The sequence below is a fragment of the Eptatretus burgeri genome, chromosome 9 (assembly GCF_056783735.1).
Source record: "Eptatretus burgeri isolate ZD-2024b chromosome 9, Ebu_testis_v1, whole genome shotgun sequence".
NCBI lineage: Eukaryota > Metazoa > Chordata > Myxini > Myxiniformes > Myxinidae > Eptatretus > Eptatretus burgeri.
In genome coordinates, this window is record NC_140969.1 from 12,404,031 (window position 1) to 12,422,916 (window position 18,886).

The following is an 18,886-nucleotide window of genomic DNA, read 5'->3' on the forward strand; positions in this document are numbered from 1 at the left end:
GTTGCTAAAAACGAACTGAAAACAGAACTGTAGAGAATAGATAAAAATATACAAAAAAATGGTACCACCGCATCTCGCAGCACTCTCAGTAACAGAGTAGAGTTCAGACATCAGATCGATCAATTTTGGTGGCACCCTACGAAGACCAAGAATCCTCCAGAGGGCATCCCCATTCACTGAATCAAATGCAAAACAGAGATTACCATAGGCTGCAAGCAGCCCCTGCCGAAACTCTCGTCTGTGTTCGGTGAGGACCCGAAGAGCAAGGATACGGTCAATCGTTGACCTCTTTGGTGTGAAGCCTGACTGCTCTGGACGCTGGTGCTCAAGCAGATGGCGGCGAACCCTATCAAGAATTATCCGATCAAAGACCTTACCCGGCACTGAGAGCAGCGTCACCCCTCGGTAGTTGTTGCAGTCTTGGCGATCACCCTTCCCTTCCTGAGTGGGACAACAAGGCCTCTCTTCCAGTCAGTTGGGATGATACCTGCATTCCAGGCAGAGCACAGAACTGCCTGCAATGACACGAGTACAGCATTTCCACCCGCCTTGAGAAGTTCAGCATGGATGCCACAGACCCCAACAGCTTTACCCCCATTTCAACCGGTTCACCGCAGCCTGTGTTTCCACAAACGAAGGTGGATCATAGTTGTTTTGAGGGTCAGCAATCAGGATAGTAACACCCCTGACATCAAACTCAACAGCTGGTGGATCAGACTGGTACAGTCGCTCAAAATAACAGGCCCAGTGGGCCTTCACTTCAGACTCCTCTGTCAAGAGTCTATCATCCTCCACTCCAACTGCAGTACACCGAAGGACGGGCTTGGAAGAACGCAGCTCAACTCTGCCATTAATCGTGGCCCTGCAACTCTGGTCAATGGTATCCAATGTTCCTTGAGAGACAAAATTATTCTTCACCCGATGGTGAGTTTCAAGACATCCACCGGCAACATCAAGGACGGTGGTCTTGAAGGCACTCCACAACTCTTCAGGATTCCCCAAAGCACCCAGACTCCTCAAATCTCCACTCAGCCTGTTCGCAAACTCCTCAGCTACCCTCTCATCATTGAGCTTGCCAACATCCAGCCTCGGTTGGGGTGTTACCATTATCCCAGATTTAAGCTGAAACTTCAGAGTTGCTCCAACAAGCTTGTGGTCGGTATTGAGGAACTGAGCACTCCGGTAGACACAATTAATACACCCGAACAACCAATAAAAGAACGTCCAAAGAAACAAGAAAGGTGACACATCTACTTTGCATGGATGATTCAAAACTCTTTGCACCAAATGACAAAAAATTGACAGAACAACTGAAATTAGTGAAACGGTACTCTGACGACATCCAAACGGAATCTCGTCTAAATAAGTGTGCCAAGTGCACATTCGTGCAAGGTATACCAACAAAAACAGACAACATAAAACTCTACCTAAACACAACACGGGAGCTCGACAAAGAAGCATCTTCAAGGAGCATGGAGTATAAGGTCACCAAATTTGTGATGAAAAAAAATGCACCAAACAATTACCAAAGAATACCTGTTGCATAGAACGAGGCTGATCCAGAAAACAGATTCCTCTCCTCAAGAAACAAAATCAAAGTCATTAACCAACTCGCAGTAGCAGTGTTCCATTACGGCTGCGGAATAGTAAACTAGCCACAAGCGGAAATCAATAACCTAGATATCAGAAGAAGGAAACTCCTTTTGATCCACAAAATGTTCGACAAAAATCGATGCATCCCGAGAATGTACCTGCCGAGGAAAGGAGGAGGTGGCAGCCTGATGGAACTCGATCACGTGCAAAGAGCGACGACTGTAGGATTAGCAGAGTACGTGAAAAATTCAACAGACTACCGAATACAATTTGTACACAAGCAGGAACACAAGTCAGAAAAGGTATCTTTCACTCAACTTCCAAAAACAGGTGCGAATAGAAGATGTCACACACACCAAACCGAAGCAGCAACAAATACAGCCCCAACAATTGCACAAAAGAACAAAATATCAACATATATCGTGACAAGTGGGAGAAAGACCAAAGAGCAGGGGAATATTTAAAAAAAAAACAAGAGTTGGACAGATTGGGGATAGACAAAGAAGGATCATTGGAATGGCAAAGAAATGGTCAGCTCAATTGGGACGGATAACGAATCATTATAAATGCCCAAGACCGGGGACACCACACGAATGGCTTTTGAAAAATGGCAGGACTGAGTCAATCAGACATGTGTAGGATCTGCAAGGGAGAAATAGAAAGCACGAGCCACCTCCTATTGGGACGTAAAATACTCATGTCAGAGCAGCCGTACACACAAAGGCACAACAAGGTATGTTAAGTAATCCATTGGCACGTCCACAAAAAATCTCAATATCCCAGTTCCAGAAAACTCATGGAAACATGAAAACTGATGTAAACATAAAGTAAATGCAATCATTGAAAACAAGGAAATCACGCTCACGCAAGACGTGATAATCCCACCCAGCCATGTCGTGGAAAACAAAGCACTGCGACCAGACATGGTACCCAGATACAAAAAGGAAAAGAAGGCATTGTAAAAATTGAGGTTTCATTACCCAGTAGTTTTGATATAAATACCGCAGAAATCAAGAAAATGACCAAATAGCAAGACCTCAAGATTGAAGTGAAAAGATCCTGGAGTCTGAAGAGCTCCAAAATTGTACCAGTGGTAGTACCATTGGAGCAACAGGAATGATGACGAAGAACATTACAGATATATTTTTTTTAAAACATCCCTGGGAACATGACCACAAACAAACTACAGTTCGTGGCTGTCCGGGGCTCAGTGACGATCCTGAAAAGAGCCCTCGGAGCAAAACTTTGAGAACAACACAACTTCACAACTGAGGCCATGAATCACGATCCGTCACCAAAACGAAGGAGGATACTTCGAGTCCTGGGAGGGCTCAGATACACCTTCTGAAACCCAAATTATGGAGATAACGATCAACGACACACACACACACACAGTTACAAGATACTTGCTGTTCTTTCAAAGTACCAATGGGAAACAAGAAATAAAGTCAAAACACCTACAGAACTGAACCACCGCTAGATGTATTTGATGCACCATTAACTGACACAGCTAACCACAAACATGTTCACTGAAAGGCGGAGTGAAAGTGTTCTCTTCCACTGCCAGAAGGAAACTCACCCACCTCCAGGAAAATTGTACGACATTGGCTGGAATCTACTTTGAAAAGGACGGATATCTGTGCCGAGATATGCTGGAGCAGGACTGTCCATTTCATGATGAAGGGGAGAAAAAACAGTCTTAACCCCCCCCCCTTTAGCCCCACACGAAGCAGAACAGTCGTGAAAAACAGACCCACAAAAGCAAGTGACTCTCAACGCACGCGCATGCAAACACACCTGCGGCACCAGTCAATCCGGTCCTCGTTTTCATCATTTTCACTCCAATGTTCCTCAGCTAAGGTACGCATCGCGCTTGCATAGCCCAAGAGAGCATCAGCATCTTCACAGTGTTCCTGCCACATTTGTCCAAAGTCTCCAACTGCAGACAGACACACACACACACACACATACACACACACACACACACACACACACACACACACACACAGTTTTTTTCATGTCTTCCTCACAAATCAAATCATTTATTGAACGGAGAACCTGAAAATAGTTGTTTATCTAAAGTAAGAACCTCATTAACTTGTAAGCAATTGATAGATTTTTCTGACTGCCCAGATCATCAGCTGAGCTCTGTTCATCTTCGAGGTTTCGACCCTTCCGGCCTTGAACGTCTCCAAACTGTGGGTCCACAAGCACGGTCGTGGGTCTACATCTGGAAGTCTACAAGCTACAACCTCAGCTGCGTCCGGACAGTCAGTCAATTCAATTCACCCTCACTATTCAAACCTTCTACTTTCAGCTTTCCCGAGAGATGTTTACTTTCCTCCTGGGCGATACATTCAATCGTACATACCTTACCTTTCAGATTACACGAACATTACCCAGCATGTCAACTTTGTTACCTTCACCACCGAAGGTGGACATGTTTGTCCATTTTTCTGCATCTGAGGATGATATTTCAAAACGTTGTGGACAGATTCGAACGAAACTTGATGGCCGAGTTGGTCAGGTGAGAAGAACAAACCGATAAGGTTTTTGGTTCAGGTCCTGATCCAGATCTGACCTACCAGTGGGATGGATACAAAGCGTAAACTGTTCAGCCTGGTAGGGCGATGCGCTCTACCGAGTGCTGTTCTAGTTTGCCAATCAATTACAGAAACTGGAATTTATTTTTACGGATTCTCCTGGTACCTCCTAGTAACCAGTGAAGATGTTTTAAAATTAATTTATTTAAATGGTTCTTTAGCTCCACCACCTCAGGTAGATGGAGGTAATGTTTTCATCCCCTTGTTTGTTTGTGTTTGTGTGCAGGGTATCTCAAAAAAGTTGGGTGTGTGGCACGGACGAATTGATTCGATTCTGGTGAAGATCCGAATCCGGATCTGGATACCAGAATTATTTAGTTTTTAAAAAGGGCCCGATATGTTCTCGTGGATCAGGCATTACGTGGTGGAGGTACGCGCTCTACCGAGTTAATCAGGTCAGGTATGGGAGCATGTGCCAGAACAGCGCGTCGCTGCGTCCACTTTCCGCCGGTACTCCAGGGGCCTCCGTCTGGCCATCCCCCAGGCAGATGCCAGGCACATCCCCATCTCCTTGAGATGATGGTCAACCTGCTGCAACCATGAGGCACGTGGTCGACCCACTGGCCTCCTCCACTCATGAGACTCCCTCGCTGAGAGAATCTGGTGAGCAGGATCAGCGTCAGGAAAACGAGCCACATGTCCATATAGCCGCAGCTGACGCTCTCGGACTATGCAGGTAACAAATCTCATCCGAGTCTCTCTCAGCAACCGCTCGTTGGACACAAAATCCGACCAGCGATAGCCAAGGATTCTCCGAAGAGACCTGGTACCAAAGGAATTAAGTCTCCGTCTCAGATCCTTGGTCAGAGTCCAAGTCTCGCACCCATAGAGCAAGACTGGAAGTACCAAGGACCTGAAGACTCGGACTTTCGTCCTCCCGCACAGGTACCGGCAGCGCCACACCCCATGATCCAGTGAATCCATGACTCCCCAGGCCCGACCCAGACGTCTATTGACCTCCTGCTCACAACCTGCGGAGACATGAATATCACTGCCAAGGTAAGTGAATCTATCCACGACCTCAACATCCTCACCACAAACAGACAGACAGGACAGCAGCATCCAAGATGTCACCGAAAGCCTGGATCTTAGTTTTGACCCAAGAAATCCGTAATCCCAACGGCTCCGACTCCTCATTCAGCACCTCGAGGGCCCCCAAGAGGATGTCTAAAGTCTCCGCAAAGATGACTGCATCATCTGCAAAATCAAGGTCCGAGATCTTGACATTGCCAAACGATGCACCGCAGCTTGATCTCTCCGACATCCTCCCAAAAATCCAGTCCATACAAGTGCTGAAAAGTGTGGGGGCAAGTACACATCCCTGACGAACTCCAGTAACAACTGGAAATAAGTCAGAGATGGTACCACCACACTTCACAGCACTCTCAGTGCCAGAGTAGAGTTCAGACATCACATCGATTAGTTTCGGTGGCACCCCACGAAGACCAAGAATCCTCCAGAGGACATCCCGATTCACTGAATCGAACGCTTTACAGAGATCAACATAGGCTGCAAGCAGCCCCTGCCGAAACTCTCGTCTGCGTTCGGTGAGGACACGAAGTGCAAGGATACGGTCAATCGTTGACCTCTTTGGTGTAAAGCCTGACTGCTCTGGACGCTGGTGCTCAAGCAGATGGTGGCGAACCCTATCAAGAATTATCCGAGCAAAGACTTTGCCCGGCACTGAGAGCAGCATCACCCCTCGGTAGTTGTTGCAGTCTTGGCGATTACCCTTCCCTTTCCAGAGAGGGACAACAAGGCCCCTCTTCCAGTCAGTTGGGATGATGCCTGTGTTCCAGGCAGAGCACAAAACTGCATGCAACGACACGAGTGCAGTATTTCCACCAGCCTTGAGAAGTTCAGCATGGATGCCACAGATCCCTGGAGCTTTGCCCCGTTTCAACTGGTTCACCGCAGCCCGTGTTTCCACAAGCGATGGTGGACCACAGTTGATTCGAGGGTCAGCAACAGGGATTGTAACACCCTTGACGTCCAACTCGACAGTTGGGGGATCAGCCTGGTACAACCGCTCAAAGTAACCGGCCCAGCGGGCCTTCACTTCAGACTCCTCTGTCAAGAGCCTACCACTCTCTGCTCGAACTGCAGTGCTCCGAGGGATGGGCTTGGATGAACGTAATGCGCGAATTCCCCTGTAAGCGGGACGAGAATCACCTGTCCACAGGTGATGCTCTACCCCCTCACAGATTCCTCGCACATAGGCCTCCTTGTCCACACTCAGTGCACGTACAGTTTTACGCCTCAGCTCCCTGAACAGCTCAGCTCTGCCATTCAACCTGGCCCTGCGACTCTGGTTAATGTTAGTTAATGCGACTACCGAGTTAATGTTAGTTAATAATGTTTTTAATGCTTTTTATTTATTTAATAAATCATATTTCTTATCGTTTTGTCACCTTCAAGAACACTTGTTTTCATCTGCTAACTGTAGCTACTTATGTTAGTAAACATCTGACGAGCTGTCTTAATCTATTGATAAGTTCAGTGTTGTATTAGTAAACGTCTGACTCGTTGTATTAATCTATTAATAAGTTCAGTGTTGTATTAGTAAACGTCTGACTCGTTGTATTAATCTATTAATAAGTTCAGTGTTGTATTAGTAAACGTCTGACTAGATGTTTTAATCTATTCATAAGTTAAATGCTGTGTTCATAAACGTCTGATCAGACGTTTTAATATATTTATAAGTTCAGTGCTGTGTTGGTAAACATCTGACTAGATGTTTTAATCTATTAATAAGTTCAGTGTTGTGTTAGTACACATCTGACTCGATGGTTTAATCTATTCATAAGTTAAATGCTGTGTTAGTAAACGTCTGACTAGATGTTTTAATATAATTATAAATTCAGTGCTGTGGTAGTAAACATCTGACTAGATGATTTAATCCATTAATAAGTTCAGTGTTGTATTAGTAAACATCTGACTCGATGTTTTAATCTATTCATACGTTAAATGCTGTGTTAGTTAACGTCTGACTAGATGTTTTAATATATTTATAAATTCAGTGCTGTGTTAGTAAACATCTGACTAGATGATTTAATCCATTAATAAGTTCAGTGTTGTATTAGTAAACATCTGGCTAGATGTTTTAATCTATTAATAAGTTCAGTGTTGTATTAGTAAACGTCTGACTAGATGTTTTAATCTATTCATAAGTTAAATGCTGTGTTCGTAAACGTCTGACTAGATGTTTTAATATATTTATAAGTTCAGTGCCGTGTTAGTAAACATCTGACTCGATGTTTTAATCTATTAATAAGTTCAGTGCTGTGTTAGTAAACATCTGATGAGATGTATTAATCTATTAATAAGTTCAGTGCTGTGTTAGTAAACATCTGACTCGATGTTTTAATCTATTCATAAGTTCAGTGCTGTGTTAATAAACATCTGACTAGATGTTTTAATCTATTCATAAGTTCAGTGCTGTTAGTAAACATCTGACTGGATGTTTTAATCTTTTAATAAGTTCAGTGTTGTATTCGTAAATCTCTGACTCGATGTTTTAATCTATTCATAAGTTCAGTGTTGTATTAGTAAACGTCTGACTAGATGTTTTAATCTATTGATAAGTTCAGTGCTGTGTTAGTAAACATCTGACTAGATGTTTTAATCTTTTAATAAGTTCAGTGTTGTATTCGTAAGCATCTGACCTGATGTTTTAATCTATTCATAAGTTCAGTGTTATTTTAGTAAACATCTGACTAGATGTTTTAATCTATTAATAAGTTCAGTGTTGTATTCGTAAACATCTGAATAGATGTTTTAATATATTTATAAGTTCAGTGCTGTGTTAGTAAACATCTGACGAGATGTTTTAATCTGTTCATAAGTTCAGTGCTGTTTTAGTAAACATCTGACTAGATGTTTTAATCTTTTAATAAGTTCAGTGTTGTATTAGTAAACATCTGACTCGATGTTTTAATCGATTAATAAGTTCAGTGTTGTATTAGTAAACATCTGAATAGATGTTTTAATATATTTATAAGTTCAGTGCTGTGTTAGTAAACATCTGACTAGATGTTTTAATCTATTCATAAGTTCAATGTTGTTTAGTAAACATCTGACTAGATGTTTTAATCTATAAATAAGTTCAGTGTTGTATTAGTAAACATCTGACTCGTTGTTTTTATCTATTCATAAGTTCAGTGCTGTGTTAGTAAACATCTGACGAGATGTTTTATTCTATTCATAAGTTGTGCTGTTTTAGTAAACATCTGACTATATGTTTTAATCTTTTAATAAGTTCATTGTTGTATTCGTAAATGTCTGACTCGATGTTTTAATCAATTCATAAGTTCAGTGTTGTATTAGTAAACGTCTGACGAAATGTTTTAATCTATTGATAAGTTCAGTGCTGTGTTAGTAAACGTCTGACTAGTTATTTTAATCTATTGATAGGTTCAGTGCTGTGTTAGTGTACGTCTGACTAGTTATTTTAATCTTTTGACGAGTTCAGTGCTGTATTAGTAAACATCTGACGAGTTGTTTTAATCTCATGATAAATTCAGTGCTATATTAGTAAACATCGAACTGGTTGTTTTAAACGATTGATCCGTTCAGTGATGTATTTCTAAACGTCTGACTAGTTGTTGTAATCTATTGACAAGTTAAGTGCTGTATGAGGTCGTTTTCAATGTGGTTATTTCACCTGCGTCCTGCAACTGTACCATAGAAGAGCTTTTTATGAATGTTACTGTCCAATAAAGACATTCGTACAATGTGCAATAGAAATGCATCTCACTTATTAAACAATTTTGTGTGAAATTTATTCTTTTACATGTAATAATAATGATAATATTACCATTCCTTTTGCACCGTAAATGAACACAGGGTTGTCGAGGCAGTTTCATTGGCAAGAAGTACATTTCTGGACGGGTCGCCACTCCAACAGGTTACCACGAATGATTATTACCCCAGTACACTGGTACTCAATTCACCGGCTTTGGTTGGATGACAGGCTGAATGAACCCCACCTGGTGTTAATTCAGTGGCCAACAGGGCTTGAACTCAGGAATCTAAGGTCCCAAGCCAGCCACCTTGACCACTAAGCCAACACCAGGCATGAACAAGAACAAATTTGCAAGGAAAGGTGAGTATCCCCACTGTCTGCTGGCATATCATCTTGCCAAATGTAAAGCCGTTGTTGGTCAAGCGAAACCTTACACTTTCTTTGAGTTTATTTTTTGAAAAACTACATAAAGATGAACTTTCCTTTTCAGACCGGTATGCTCCTCATTGATAGACTGTAATGTATGCTTTACTAACTGCGGTAAATGCTTTATCTATCGCTCTGTCACATGCGGCCACGGGTTTGTCATGTGGAATGTCAGAACAATAACAAAGAAACAATCAAAAAACCACAAACATCTTAAATTACATTCTCATTTCTTTCATGGAAATGGGGCTCACATAATTGTATGAGTGGTCAGGTAAGTGCATGAAGCTCAAATTTATTTTGTCGGCTGCACACATTTTGTCGGCCGGGGAAGATACAAGAGACTTTGAGCTGGTAGATATACAGGAAACATCGTCAATTCATGATCAAGCCACAGTGTGTATGCCTGGTGTTGGCTTTGGATCCTCGGGTCCCGAGTTCAAATCCCGCTCAGCTGTTGAATTAATACCAGGTGGGGTTAACTCTGCCTGTCATCCTTCTGAGGTCAGCAAAATGAGTATCAGCTTGCTGGTATACTGTGTCGGAGTGGTGACCCGTCCAGGATTGTGCCCAATAGCCAAGGAGATTGCTTAGGCAGCACCAATGCTCTGCACTGAGTATGGTCCTGATCTCCTCCTCCTCCACAGTGTGTGTGTGTGTGTGTGTGTGTGTGTGTGTGTGTGTGTGTGTGTGTGTGTGTGTGTGTGTGTGTGTGTGTGTGTGTGTGTGTGTGTGTGTGTGTGTGTGTGTACAAGCTCAAATTATCTTGAACATTTAATCACATCAATTGCTCGCTTGAAGCTACCGTGTTGCATTTCTTCTTCCCTGGAATGGAAAGCACCTTCATGCTGAACTTCCCACGGGGTTAGAAGAACAGTTTGGTGACCTGTGCTGGAGCTGGATCTCAAGGAGAAGGAATAAAGCCCAAAATGATATGAGAAGAACTGCGGTGGCAAAAGCCCAGCACAAATGGCATGAAAGGAACAAAACATAGAGTGAAACTGAGACTTAATGTTATTGCCACATCTTTTTTCTAAATGTAGGGCAGCGGTATCAAGTTTTCCAGTCCACACTAAGATCCTTAAAATGGTCATGACCGACTGAACTGATCTTTTCCAAACCAGGGTCCTTCCAATGGTCTTGATTGACCCTGAACTCATCTTTTACAAACCCACAAAATCTCAGATAAACAAATTAGATATATGCATCATGCTGCACTGAGCCAAGGCCAGAAAGACGGGATGATTTATGGTGTTTTTACCCCAAATATAAACTCTTTTGTATCAAGCACATGTGAACTGTTGTCCATAAGGAGAAAAATTTAATGTCTTCGCTGGGTTCTTGATGTGTCCTACCATCAGTATTGATTGATCCCAGAACAATCTGTTCTTTTTCAAAACATTATACAAGAAAAACGATATTGTTTGTACTGCTCGTGTTCCCTGAACTACGATGGAACAATTCTAATATCAGCTCGTGTGACTTGTCACTTCACACTTGTTTACAATGAATGAAAGAAACAGCCGTTATTTATCAACAATTGGTTTTTGATCGATAGAATATGGAAAGTGTCAATTACACCTGATGTTTTTTTCCCAAATTTATTTAATTATTTACTTATTTTGCCTTTTAAGATTATGTAGATGCTTGAACAATCAGGAGCTAAGCGTGCCGTACAAATAAAACAACCACTTTATCCATCCCGTACAAATGACCACACACCAACAACTGGGCTACCACCTTTTCACAATGAAAACTACAAAACAAAATAGCGATGATGCAGTACCTCCTTTAGGGGATCCTGGTATGAGGGGGGGGGAGCAGGAGAGGAGTTCATGAAGAATTCAGAAAGGCCTGTCGCCAAACGGTAGAGTGTTGGTTGTGGTGGATTTCAATTTGGCAGAGATAGATCGTGTCCAGGAATGGGGAAAGAGCAGAACCGTGGAGGATTTTCGAAATGTAATCCACGATTGCTTTTTTTAATCGATTTGTAGAAAAGCCCAAGAAGGGAAGCGCAGAGTTGTATCCTTTTCAAGCAATGATCCCAATATGTGGAGGAGGTGGAGGTCGAAGAACATCTGTGGACAAGTGACCACAACATACTGTGTGCAACAATATTGTTGAAATGTGGAGTTTGGGACAGTAAGGTAAGGCTATTAGATTTCAGGAAGGCAAACTTTGAAGGTATGAGAAGACAATTGGAGATGCTCTACATTGTGAAAAGCTAATGTGTGGGCAGTGTGCATCATCCATCCATCCATTAGGACCATACTCTGTGCAGAGCGTTGGTGCCGCCGAAGCAGTCTCCTTGGCTATTGGGAACAATCCTGGACGGGTCGCCACTCCGACACAGTATACCAGCATGCTGGCACTCATTTTGCCGACCTCGGAAGGATGACAGGCAGAGTCAACCCCACCTGGTGTTAATTCAACAGGTGAGCGGGATTTGAACTCAGGACCCTAGGATCCCAAGCCCACTACCTTAACCATTAAGCCAACACCAGGCATAGTGTGCATCAGAGAGATGGGAAACCTTCAAGGAGTAAATGTGTCAGGGGCAAAATAGGTATATTCCAGCGAGATGTAAACGTAATGGCCGAAAGACCCCAGGGTGGATGATTAAGGAGGGAAGCAGTGTTATTAAAGATAAGCAGAAGGCATTTATCAACCATAAAATAACAGGACAAGAGAGTCCAACTCATATCAGTGGAGGGGTAAACAGAGGGTAACTAAGAATATAACTTGGCAAGCAAAAAGAGAATATGAGAAAGATGTAACCAAAAATATTAAACATAACAGTGAACCATTCTTGAAGTAGTGCTTGGTGTTGGCTTAATGGTTAGGGTGGTGGGCTTGGGATCCGAGGATCCTGAGTTCAAATCACCCTTGGCTGTTGAATTAACACCAGGTGGGGTTGACTCTGCCTGTCATCCTTCCGAGGTCGACAAAATGAGTGCCAGCTTGCTGGTGTCCTGTGTCGGAGTGGCGACCCATCCAGGATTGTGCCCAATAGCCAAGGAGACTGCTTAGGCAGCACCAACGCTCTGCACAGAGTATGGTCCCAATGGATGGATGGATGGATTCTTGAAGTATATAGGGGTAAATAAAAGGTCAAGAGAAGTGTGGGTACCTTGAGAAATAGCACAGGAGAATACGGGACTTTCAAAATGATGTATGAATGCATTTTTAAATTGCCACTCTTTTGTCTAAACACACACACACACACACACACACACACACACACACACACACACACACACACACACACACACACACACACACACACACACACACACACACACACACACACACACACACACACACATTTTAAGGCAATTTTCCCCTGCTCGAGTGGGGGTTAGCCTTGCAGGTCCCATGACAATCTTCTATCATGGTTACCTTTTTGAGGCAATGTTGTTGGGTTTTTTCATGGCTGGATGCCCTTCCTGATGCCAACACTTTAGTCGCCTCTTACGACACGCAGGGATACGGTGTGCCTATTCAAAACCAGGGCATACACCGGGAACTCTTTTGTCTAAATGCTGAAAATTATGTTTAAAAGACGATTTGAATTCCAGATTTTGTGTGAGAAACAGCAGGTTTAAACTGCTCCGACGAGCAGAACAGAGTCACTGAAACAAAAAAAAAGTCACGAAAAAGGCCTCGTTATTTGGGTTTTTTTAACCACGAGTTTACCCTGAGCCTGCCGAGCATTCTATGGCGGATTACATCATTTTGAAAGTCATGTATTTGTGGATGTGATGGTGAGATGACATGCTTATTCAAAAAAAAATTGCTTATACATTTACACAAGAACACTTATGGCAACTTCCAATAGCTAAGAGTAATTATCTTGGAGGTGAGCAAGGACCTCTTGAGGAAATTCAAGTAAGAGTGGAGGAAGTAAAGAAACAGCTCCAAAGATTCAGGGGTGATGAAGCTAGGGCCAGATAATATGCATCCAAAGGTATTGAGGGAGGTCATGGAGTAGATAAATGTGATGTTAGCAGATATCTTTAACAGCTCATTGGAGTCAGGACACGTACCGGAGGATTGAAGAGTGGCAAATGTAACAACACTATTTAAGAAAGGATCCGGAGAAGAATTCGGGAAATATCAGCCTGTTAGTTTAACTTCCGCTGTAGGGAGGTATATTGGAGTTGCACAACAAGGAAATTTGATGAAAGAAGAGGTCATTTAGTCCATCATGCCTGCATGACACCAACACCATCCATCCATCCATCCATCCATCCATCGGGACCATACTCTGTGCAGAGCGTTGGTGCTGCCGAAGCAGTCTCCTTGGCTATTGGACACAATCCTGGACTAGTCGCCACTCTGACACAGGATACCAGCAAGCTGGTACTCATTTTGCTGACCTCAGAAGGATGACAGGCAGAGTCAACCCCACCTGGTATTAATTCAACAGCCAAGGGTGATTTGAACTCAGGATCCTCGGATCCCAAGCCTACCATCCCAACCATGAAGCCAACACCAGATTAAATTAATCCATCAGGCTGTAGACTTAATTTCACTGGGGGAGGGGGGGGGAGAGGTGTTTGATATGCAAATAAAATTCATGTTAAAACTAGATGTTTTTAATAACTTCATGCAAAAAAAACATTTTAGAGCAATAATTGAAGACAGTTGTAGAGTGAGGAATGCGTGCGCACGCACGCACATTCACCTTTGATGAGACCCTCTCACGGACATCACTACACATGTATACCACCACCCATCTGTACACAAACTACCCACAAGTCCTACCAATATCCCCATACCCCTCTATCTCCCTAACTTCCAGGTACCTCTAACTTCCAGGTTCCAGCTTGGTATCACTCTAACATCAAATTTATCCTGGAATCCACACATTAGGCAAATAGCTAAGTCTGCTTCGAATAAATTAGGAGTCCTGTTCAGATGTCGAAGATGCTTCTCCTCTGAACAGTTGCTCCAACTATATAAAGGATTGATTCGTCCTTGTGTTGAGTACCGCTCTCACAATCTGGAGAAGTTCCAGCTCCTCATACTTACTGGGCAGAATTGAATCCAAAGTTATTCGACTTGTTAACTCCACCAATGTGACCTCAAAACTCGACCCACTCAAATTACACCGCATAGTAGGCTCTCATTCTCTTTTCTACAGATATTACTTCGGTTTCTGCTTGCAAGAACTTGCTGCTTGTGTACCTCCACGATTCGCGACACCAAAGAATACTCGCGAAGCCACTACATCACATGATTATTGTGTGGCCATTGACAATTCAAGGGTGGGCCGTTACGATGTTTGTTTCTTCCCCTCCACTGCCAAACTCTGGAACACTTTACCTTCTCACATCTTCCCAAACACTTATGACCTTGCCCGTTTTCAAAGAGTAGATTTTTTTTACTTTTTCAAAAACTTCGACTATTCTCTCTTTTCTTACTTTTCTATTCATGCAGTTCTTTTATTTAAGGCTTGGCCTCGATGAGGACTATTCAGTCCGTGCCTGTAGCCTTCAACATAAAAAAATGTAGATATATATATATATATATATATATATATATATATATATATATATATATATATATATATATATATATATATATTTACTCTCAGGCAGTGGTGAGGGTGCAGCGAGTACATTCGTTGTCGAGGGTTGGGGGGGATAAATTATAAATCAAAAGATGTAGTGTTAACACTGCACAGGAATTTAGTGAGGCATCATCTGGAATATTGTGTATAGTTTTGGTCGCCACATCTGAGGAAAGACAGTTGCTATAAAAAGGGTTCAGCAGAGGGCAACGAGATTGATTCTGGGCTGAGCTCGACTAAGCTATGAAAAGCAGCTGAAAGAGACTGGACTTTATAGAATCGAAAGGGAGCGACTGCGAGGAGATCTGACAGAGATGTTTAAGACAATGAACAGTGCAAATAAATTAAGGGCAAAATAATTTTTCGCCAGCATGGACACTGGCAGGATGAGAGGCCACAAGTGAAAGGGTAAAAAAGTGGAGAGTTAGGAGAGTAGTAAGGCCCAGGGGTCTTCACTCAGAGAGTGGTGCGTGCATGGATGGAATGGTCTCCCTGCAAGGATAGTGACAGTAGAGTCAGTGGACATAGTGGGGCAGATAACAACAATTTTTGAGAGGAATCGTGCAAATGATGATACAAGCATCAAATTTGGCACATTTGTTCTCCAGGGGATTCTAATCAAATCTTCCTGATTGGCCATTTGAAAATCCAATTTTGAAAAATTTGAAGCAAAAAAAAAACTTCAAAAAAGTCAAGATCACGAATCAATCAATGTTGGATGCTGGCTGAGATTGGTGAATGTTTCAGAAACATCATCAAAGACGTTCCAAGTCTGCCATGCAGTTTTCTTCCCTTTACCGCGGAAGGCAGACACGACGTCACATCCAGTGAACACATGGAAGTATGGGATCCCTCTAGCTTCCTCAGGCCCTATCGCAGAAACTACCTCATGGACTGGAATCCATCGTGCCTTGGCTCCTTGGCCAAAGGCAATCCACATGTTCTCAAGACCGAGTTCCTGTAAGGATGGCAGTGCAGATATTGCTATGACTAGTACGTCCGTGTCATTAGCCTTAATGATAATGGACTTGCTACCATCCGTCGTTGCATCCCTGGCGTGTACAAATATTTGAGTGTCAGCTTCTTCATGACAACATGGAGACACAGCATCCAGTGACTTCCTTGTGTTGCTAATGGCATCTTCTCCTTTTGTGACAATGACTGTGCTTGTCGTCTGTGCTTCACACATCTTTTCTGCAAGGAAGTGAAACAGCTCGGTCTTGTTGCTGTCATCTCGAAGAAAGCTTCTCCAGTTACTTGGGGTCTTACTGGTTCCTGTCACTCTTCTTCTGATTCCTTGCCCCCTTTTCGACCTTGCCTCGGACTTCAGACTTGACTTCTTATACACATCAAACACTACGTCCACCCTCTCGTACCTGGCACCATAGGATTCCACCTTTGGGATGATGTCTTCTTTAGCATAATCATCAAATATCTTTGAAGTGCGTGGAGGTAGGGCATTAAGTGCTGAGCCATCAATGACTGCATCTCCCCTTGGTTCTCTGTTTGGGATGTTCACTTGCGCTTCAAGAATTTCAGGCAGCTGTGACTTCAAATTTTTTTGAAGTTTTTTTTTTTTTTTTCAAATTTTTCAAAATTTGGATTTTCAAATGGCCAATCGGGCAGATTTGATCATAAAGCCCTGCAGAACAGAAATGCCAAATTTGATGCTTGTATCATAATTTGCACGATTTTTCTACTATCTACTGCACTAACAGTTTTAAAATAGAGTTGGATAGATACAGGAAGTCATGGGGAGGTACTAAGATGTTGGCATGATTCCACAGTCTTGATGGGTCCGATGGCCTCCTCCTGTACATCATTGTAAATCCTTTCCGCTACATCAAGCAGAAGGAAAAAAAAATCAAATTACAGATGGTAATACAAGAGGTTTCTTCCAAGGATTCTCTCATACTCACCACCATGTTTCTCTTGAACTACAGACCCTTCATGTAATATGATAAATGACCAAGGACATACATATAATATGTCTTGAATGTCTCGACCTCACTATCAGGTAAGACTTTTTCCGGGCTAACAATATAGCAAAGATGGCCTCCAAAGTAAGCCTCAATCTGGGCGTCCTCCGTCAATCCAAGTCTTTCCTTGACAAATCAGAACTCAAGCCTACAAAGCATTTATCCATAGCTCAACGGAGTAATGTTCCACTCCAAAGGCTGGCACCCCAGCAGTACATCTATCTCTGCTCGATTCTATGGAATCCAAAGCTCGCAACATTATTGGAATGATAATGAGATCGAAGAAAAAGGTCTTTTGCTCTCACTCCACAGACAGGTCTGGTGGCCTTTCTGTTTTTACTGCCTCTCATCTGATTTATCTGCCTCTGTTCTCTCAGCTGTGGCCCTTACCAACAACTCCCTGATGTCCTGACACTAACCACATCCTGGTTAAACTTCCAAAATCCAGACTTGCTGGACTTTTCAACTGTTTTATTCCTCACTTCTTTTTTCTGTGGAGCCGCTTATCGCAGGCTATTCTGTCTCACTCTTTCCTCCAGGATTTCAAGCAAGCAGTGCACTACCATTTCATGTCCTCCCTCATCCTTACTCACAATTTTTTTTTTTTTAATCTCCATCACCATTAACCCTCTCTAATTCAAATCGTCTTACGTAGAAGTTACTGTGTGTCTCTGTCTCTGTCTGTCTGTCTGTCTGTCTCTCTCATATTTTTGTCCAGCTACCCAACTGTCAACTCATTGTTTATTTTACCCTCCATCACCTCACCCTTCCTTGAGCCTCGATATTGTAAAGAATAAAAAAAGAATGACACGATAATATTGCAACAGTCGTTGGTCACTCTTGTTGCTCAGTATGAGTCCGACACGCTGTATCAACATGACCGCAACGGTCGACCGCTTCTGGGTCTTCCTCGCCAGATCAGATATCAAAAAGCCACGATACCGTGCGAATTGGAAGTCTGAATCCACCGAGCGTCATGCTGATGAGGCGCTGCACATCACAGCAAATGAGGCCAAGCGAGCCTGACATGCGACTCAATTCGGGCGTAGTGTCACTGTCGTCAATTAGCCCTCAACTGTGTTTCATAATCACCCCCAGGAGAACCACAACAACCAGAAATCACCTCGAGAACAGGTAGATGTAATAAAGAGATGATACTGGTCAAGGGGAGAAAAATATACAAGAACCAATGCAAGAATTCGACAGATATTACTTCCGTTTGTGCTCGCAAGAACTTGCTGCTTATGTACCTCCACCATTAGCGAGACCAAGGAATACTCGACAAGCCACATCACATGATTTTCTATTCAAGCAGTTCTGTTATGTAATTAATGAGACGTAAATAGAACTGCCACTTTATAACTGTTATTAGTGATGACCGGGTATCAAATCGTCCCGCTTTGTTGTTGCAACCCCGCTTTGATCGGACACCTGACCCTGACCCATGATGTTTTTTTATTATTAAATTAAATTCAGAATGCGATTAAAACAAATTCAATTCAGATCAAATGGAAGACCAAACAGGTACGGTCCTGCATTGGAGTAATCAGAAGGAACCCGAACAAGCAAAAAGCAAATATGAAGTCATCGGGAGGAACCTGGATAGGATACACATTTCAGATGCAACTCCTCTACCCTCAAACACATCCAGGCACAGCCAAGTGAGCCTTATTGAAAAAAAAAAAAGAAAAAAAAAAAAAGAAAGTGGATCAAAAAAAAAAAATTATTGCTGCCAGACCATGCATCCGATGAAGTTTAAATTTAAAACATGTATTCCCCATCACTACGAGATCATAAATGTGAAGTTTCCCCTCAATCTGTCCAGCCATTCTGGAGAAGAAGATTTTTTATAGGTTTAGGGTAAATCCAATATGGCTGCCAAACCATGTGACTTATTTTGTCACAATATCAACGAACAAACGGGAGATACTTAAATATCCTATGCTTTAGGGCCCAACCACCACAG

General features: G+C 42.6%; 1 protein-coding gene across 1 annotated transcript in view; it reads right to left on the minus strand.

Annotated features, from left to right (window-relative positions):
* SAMTOR (S-adenosylmethionine sensor upstream of mTORC1) overlaps positions 1 to 18,886 on the minus strand; it is a 76,200-nt gene that overhangs the window by 23,256 nt on the left and 34,058 nt on the right. The window contains exon 5 of the mRNA XM_085894113.1: positions 3,391 to 3,532. Coding sequence (XP_085750239.1) covers positions 3,391 to 3,532 — 142 coding nt within the window. The remainder of the gene's footprint in view (positions 1 to 3,390; positions 3,533 to 18,886) is intronic.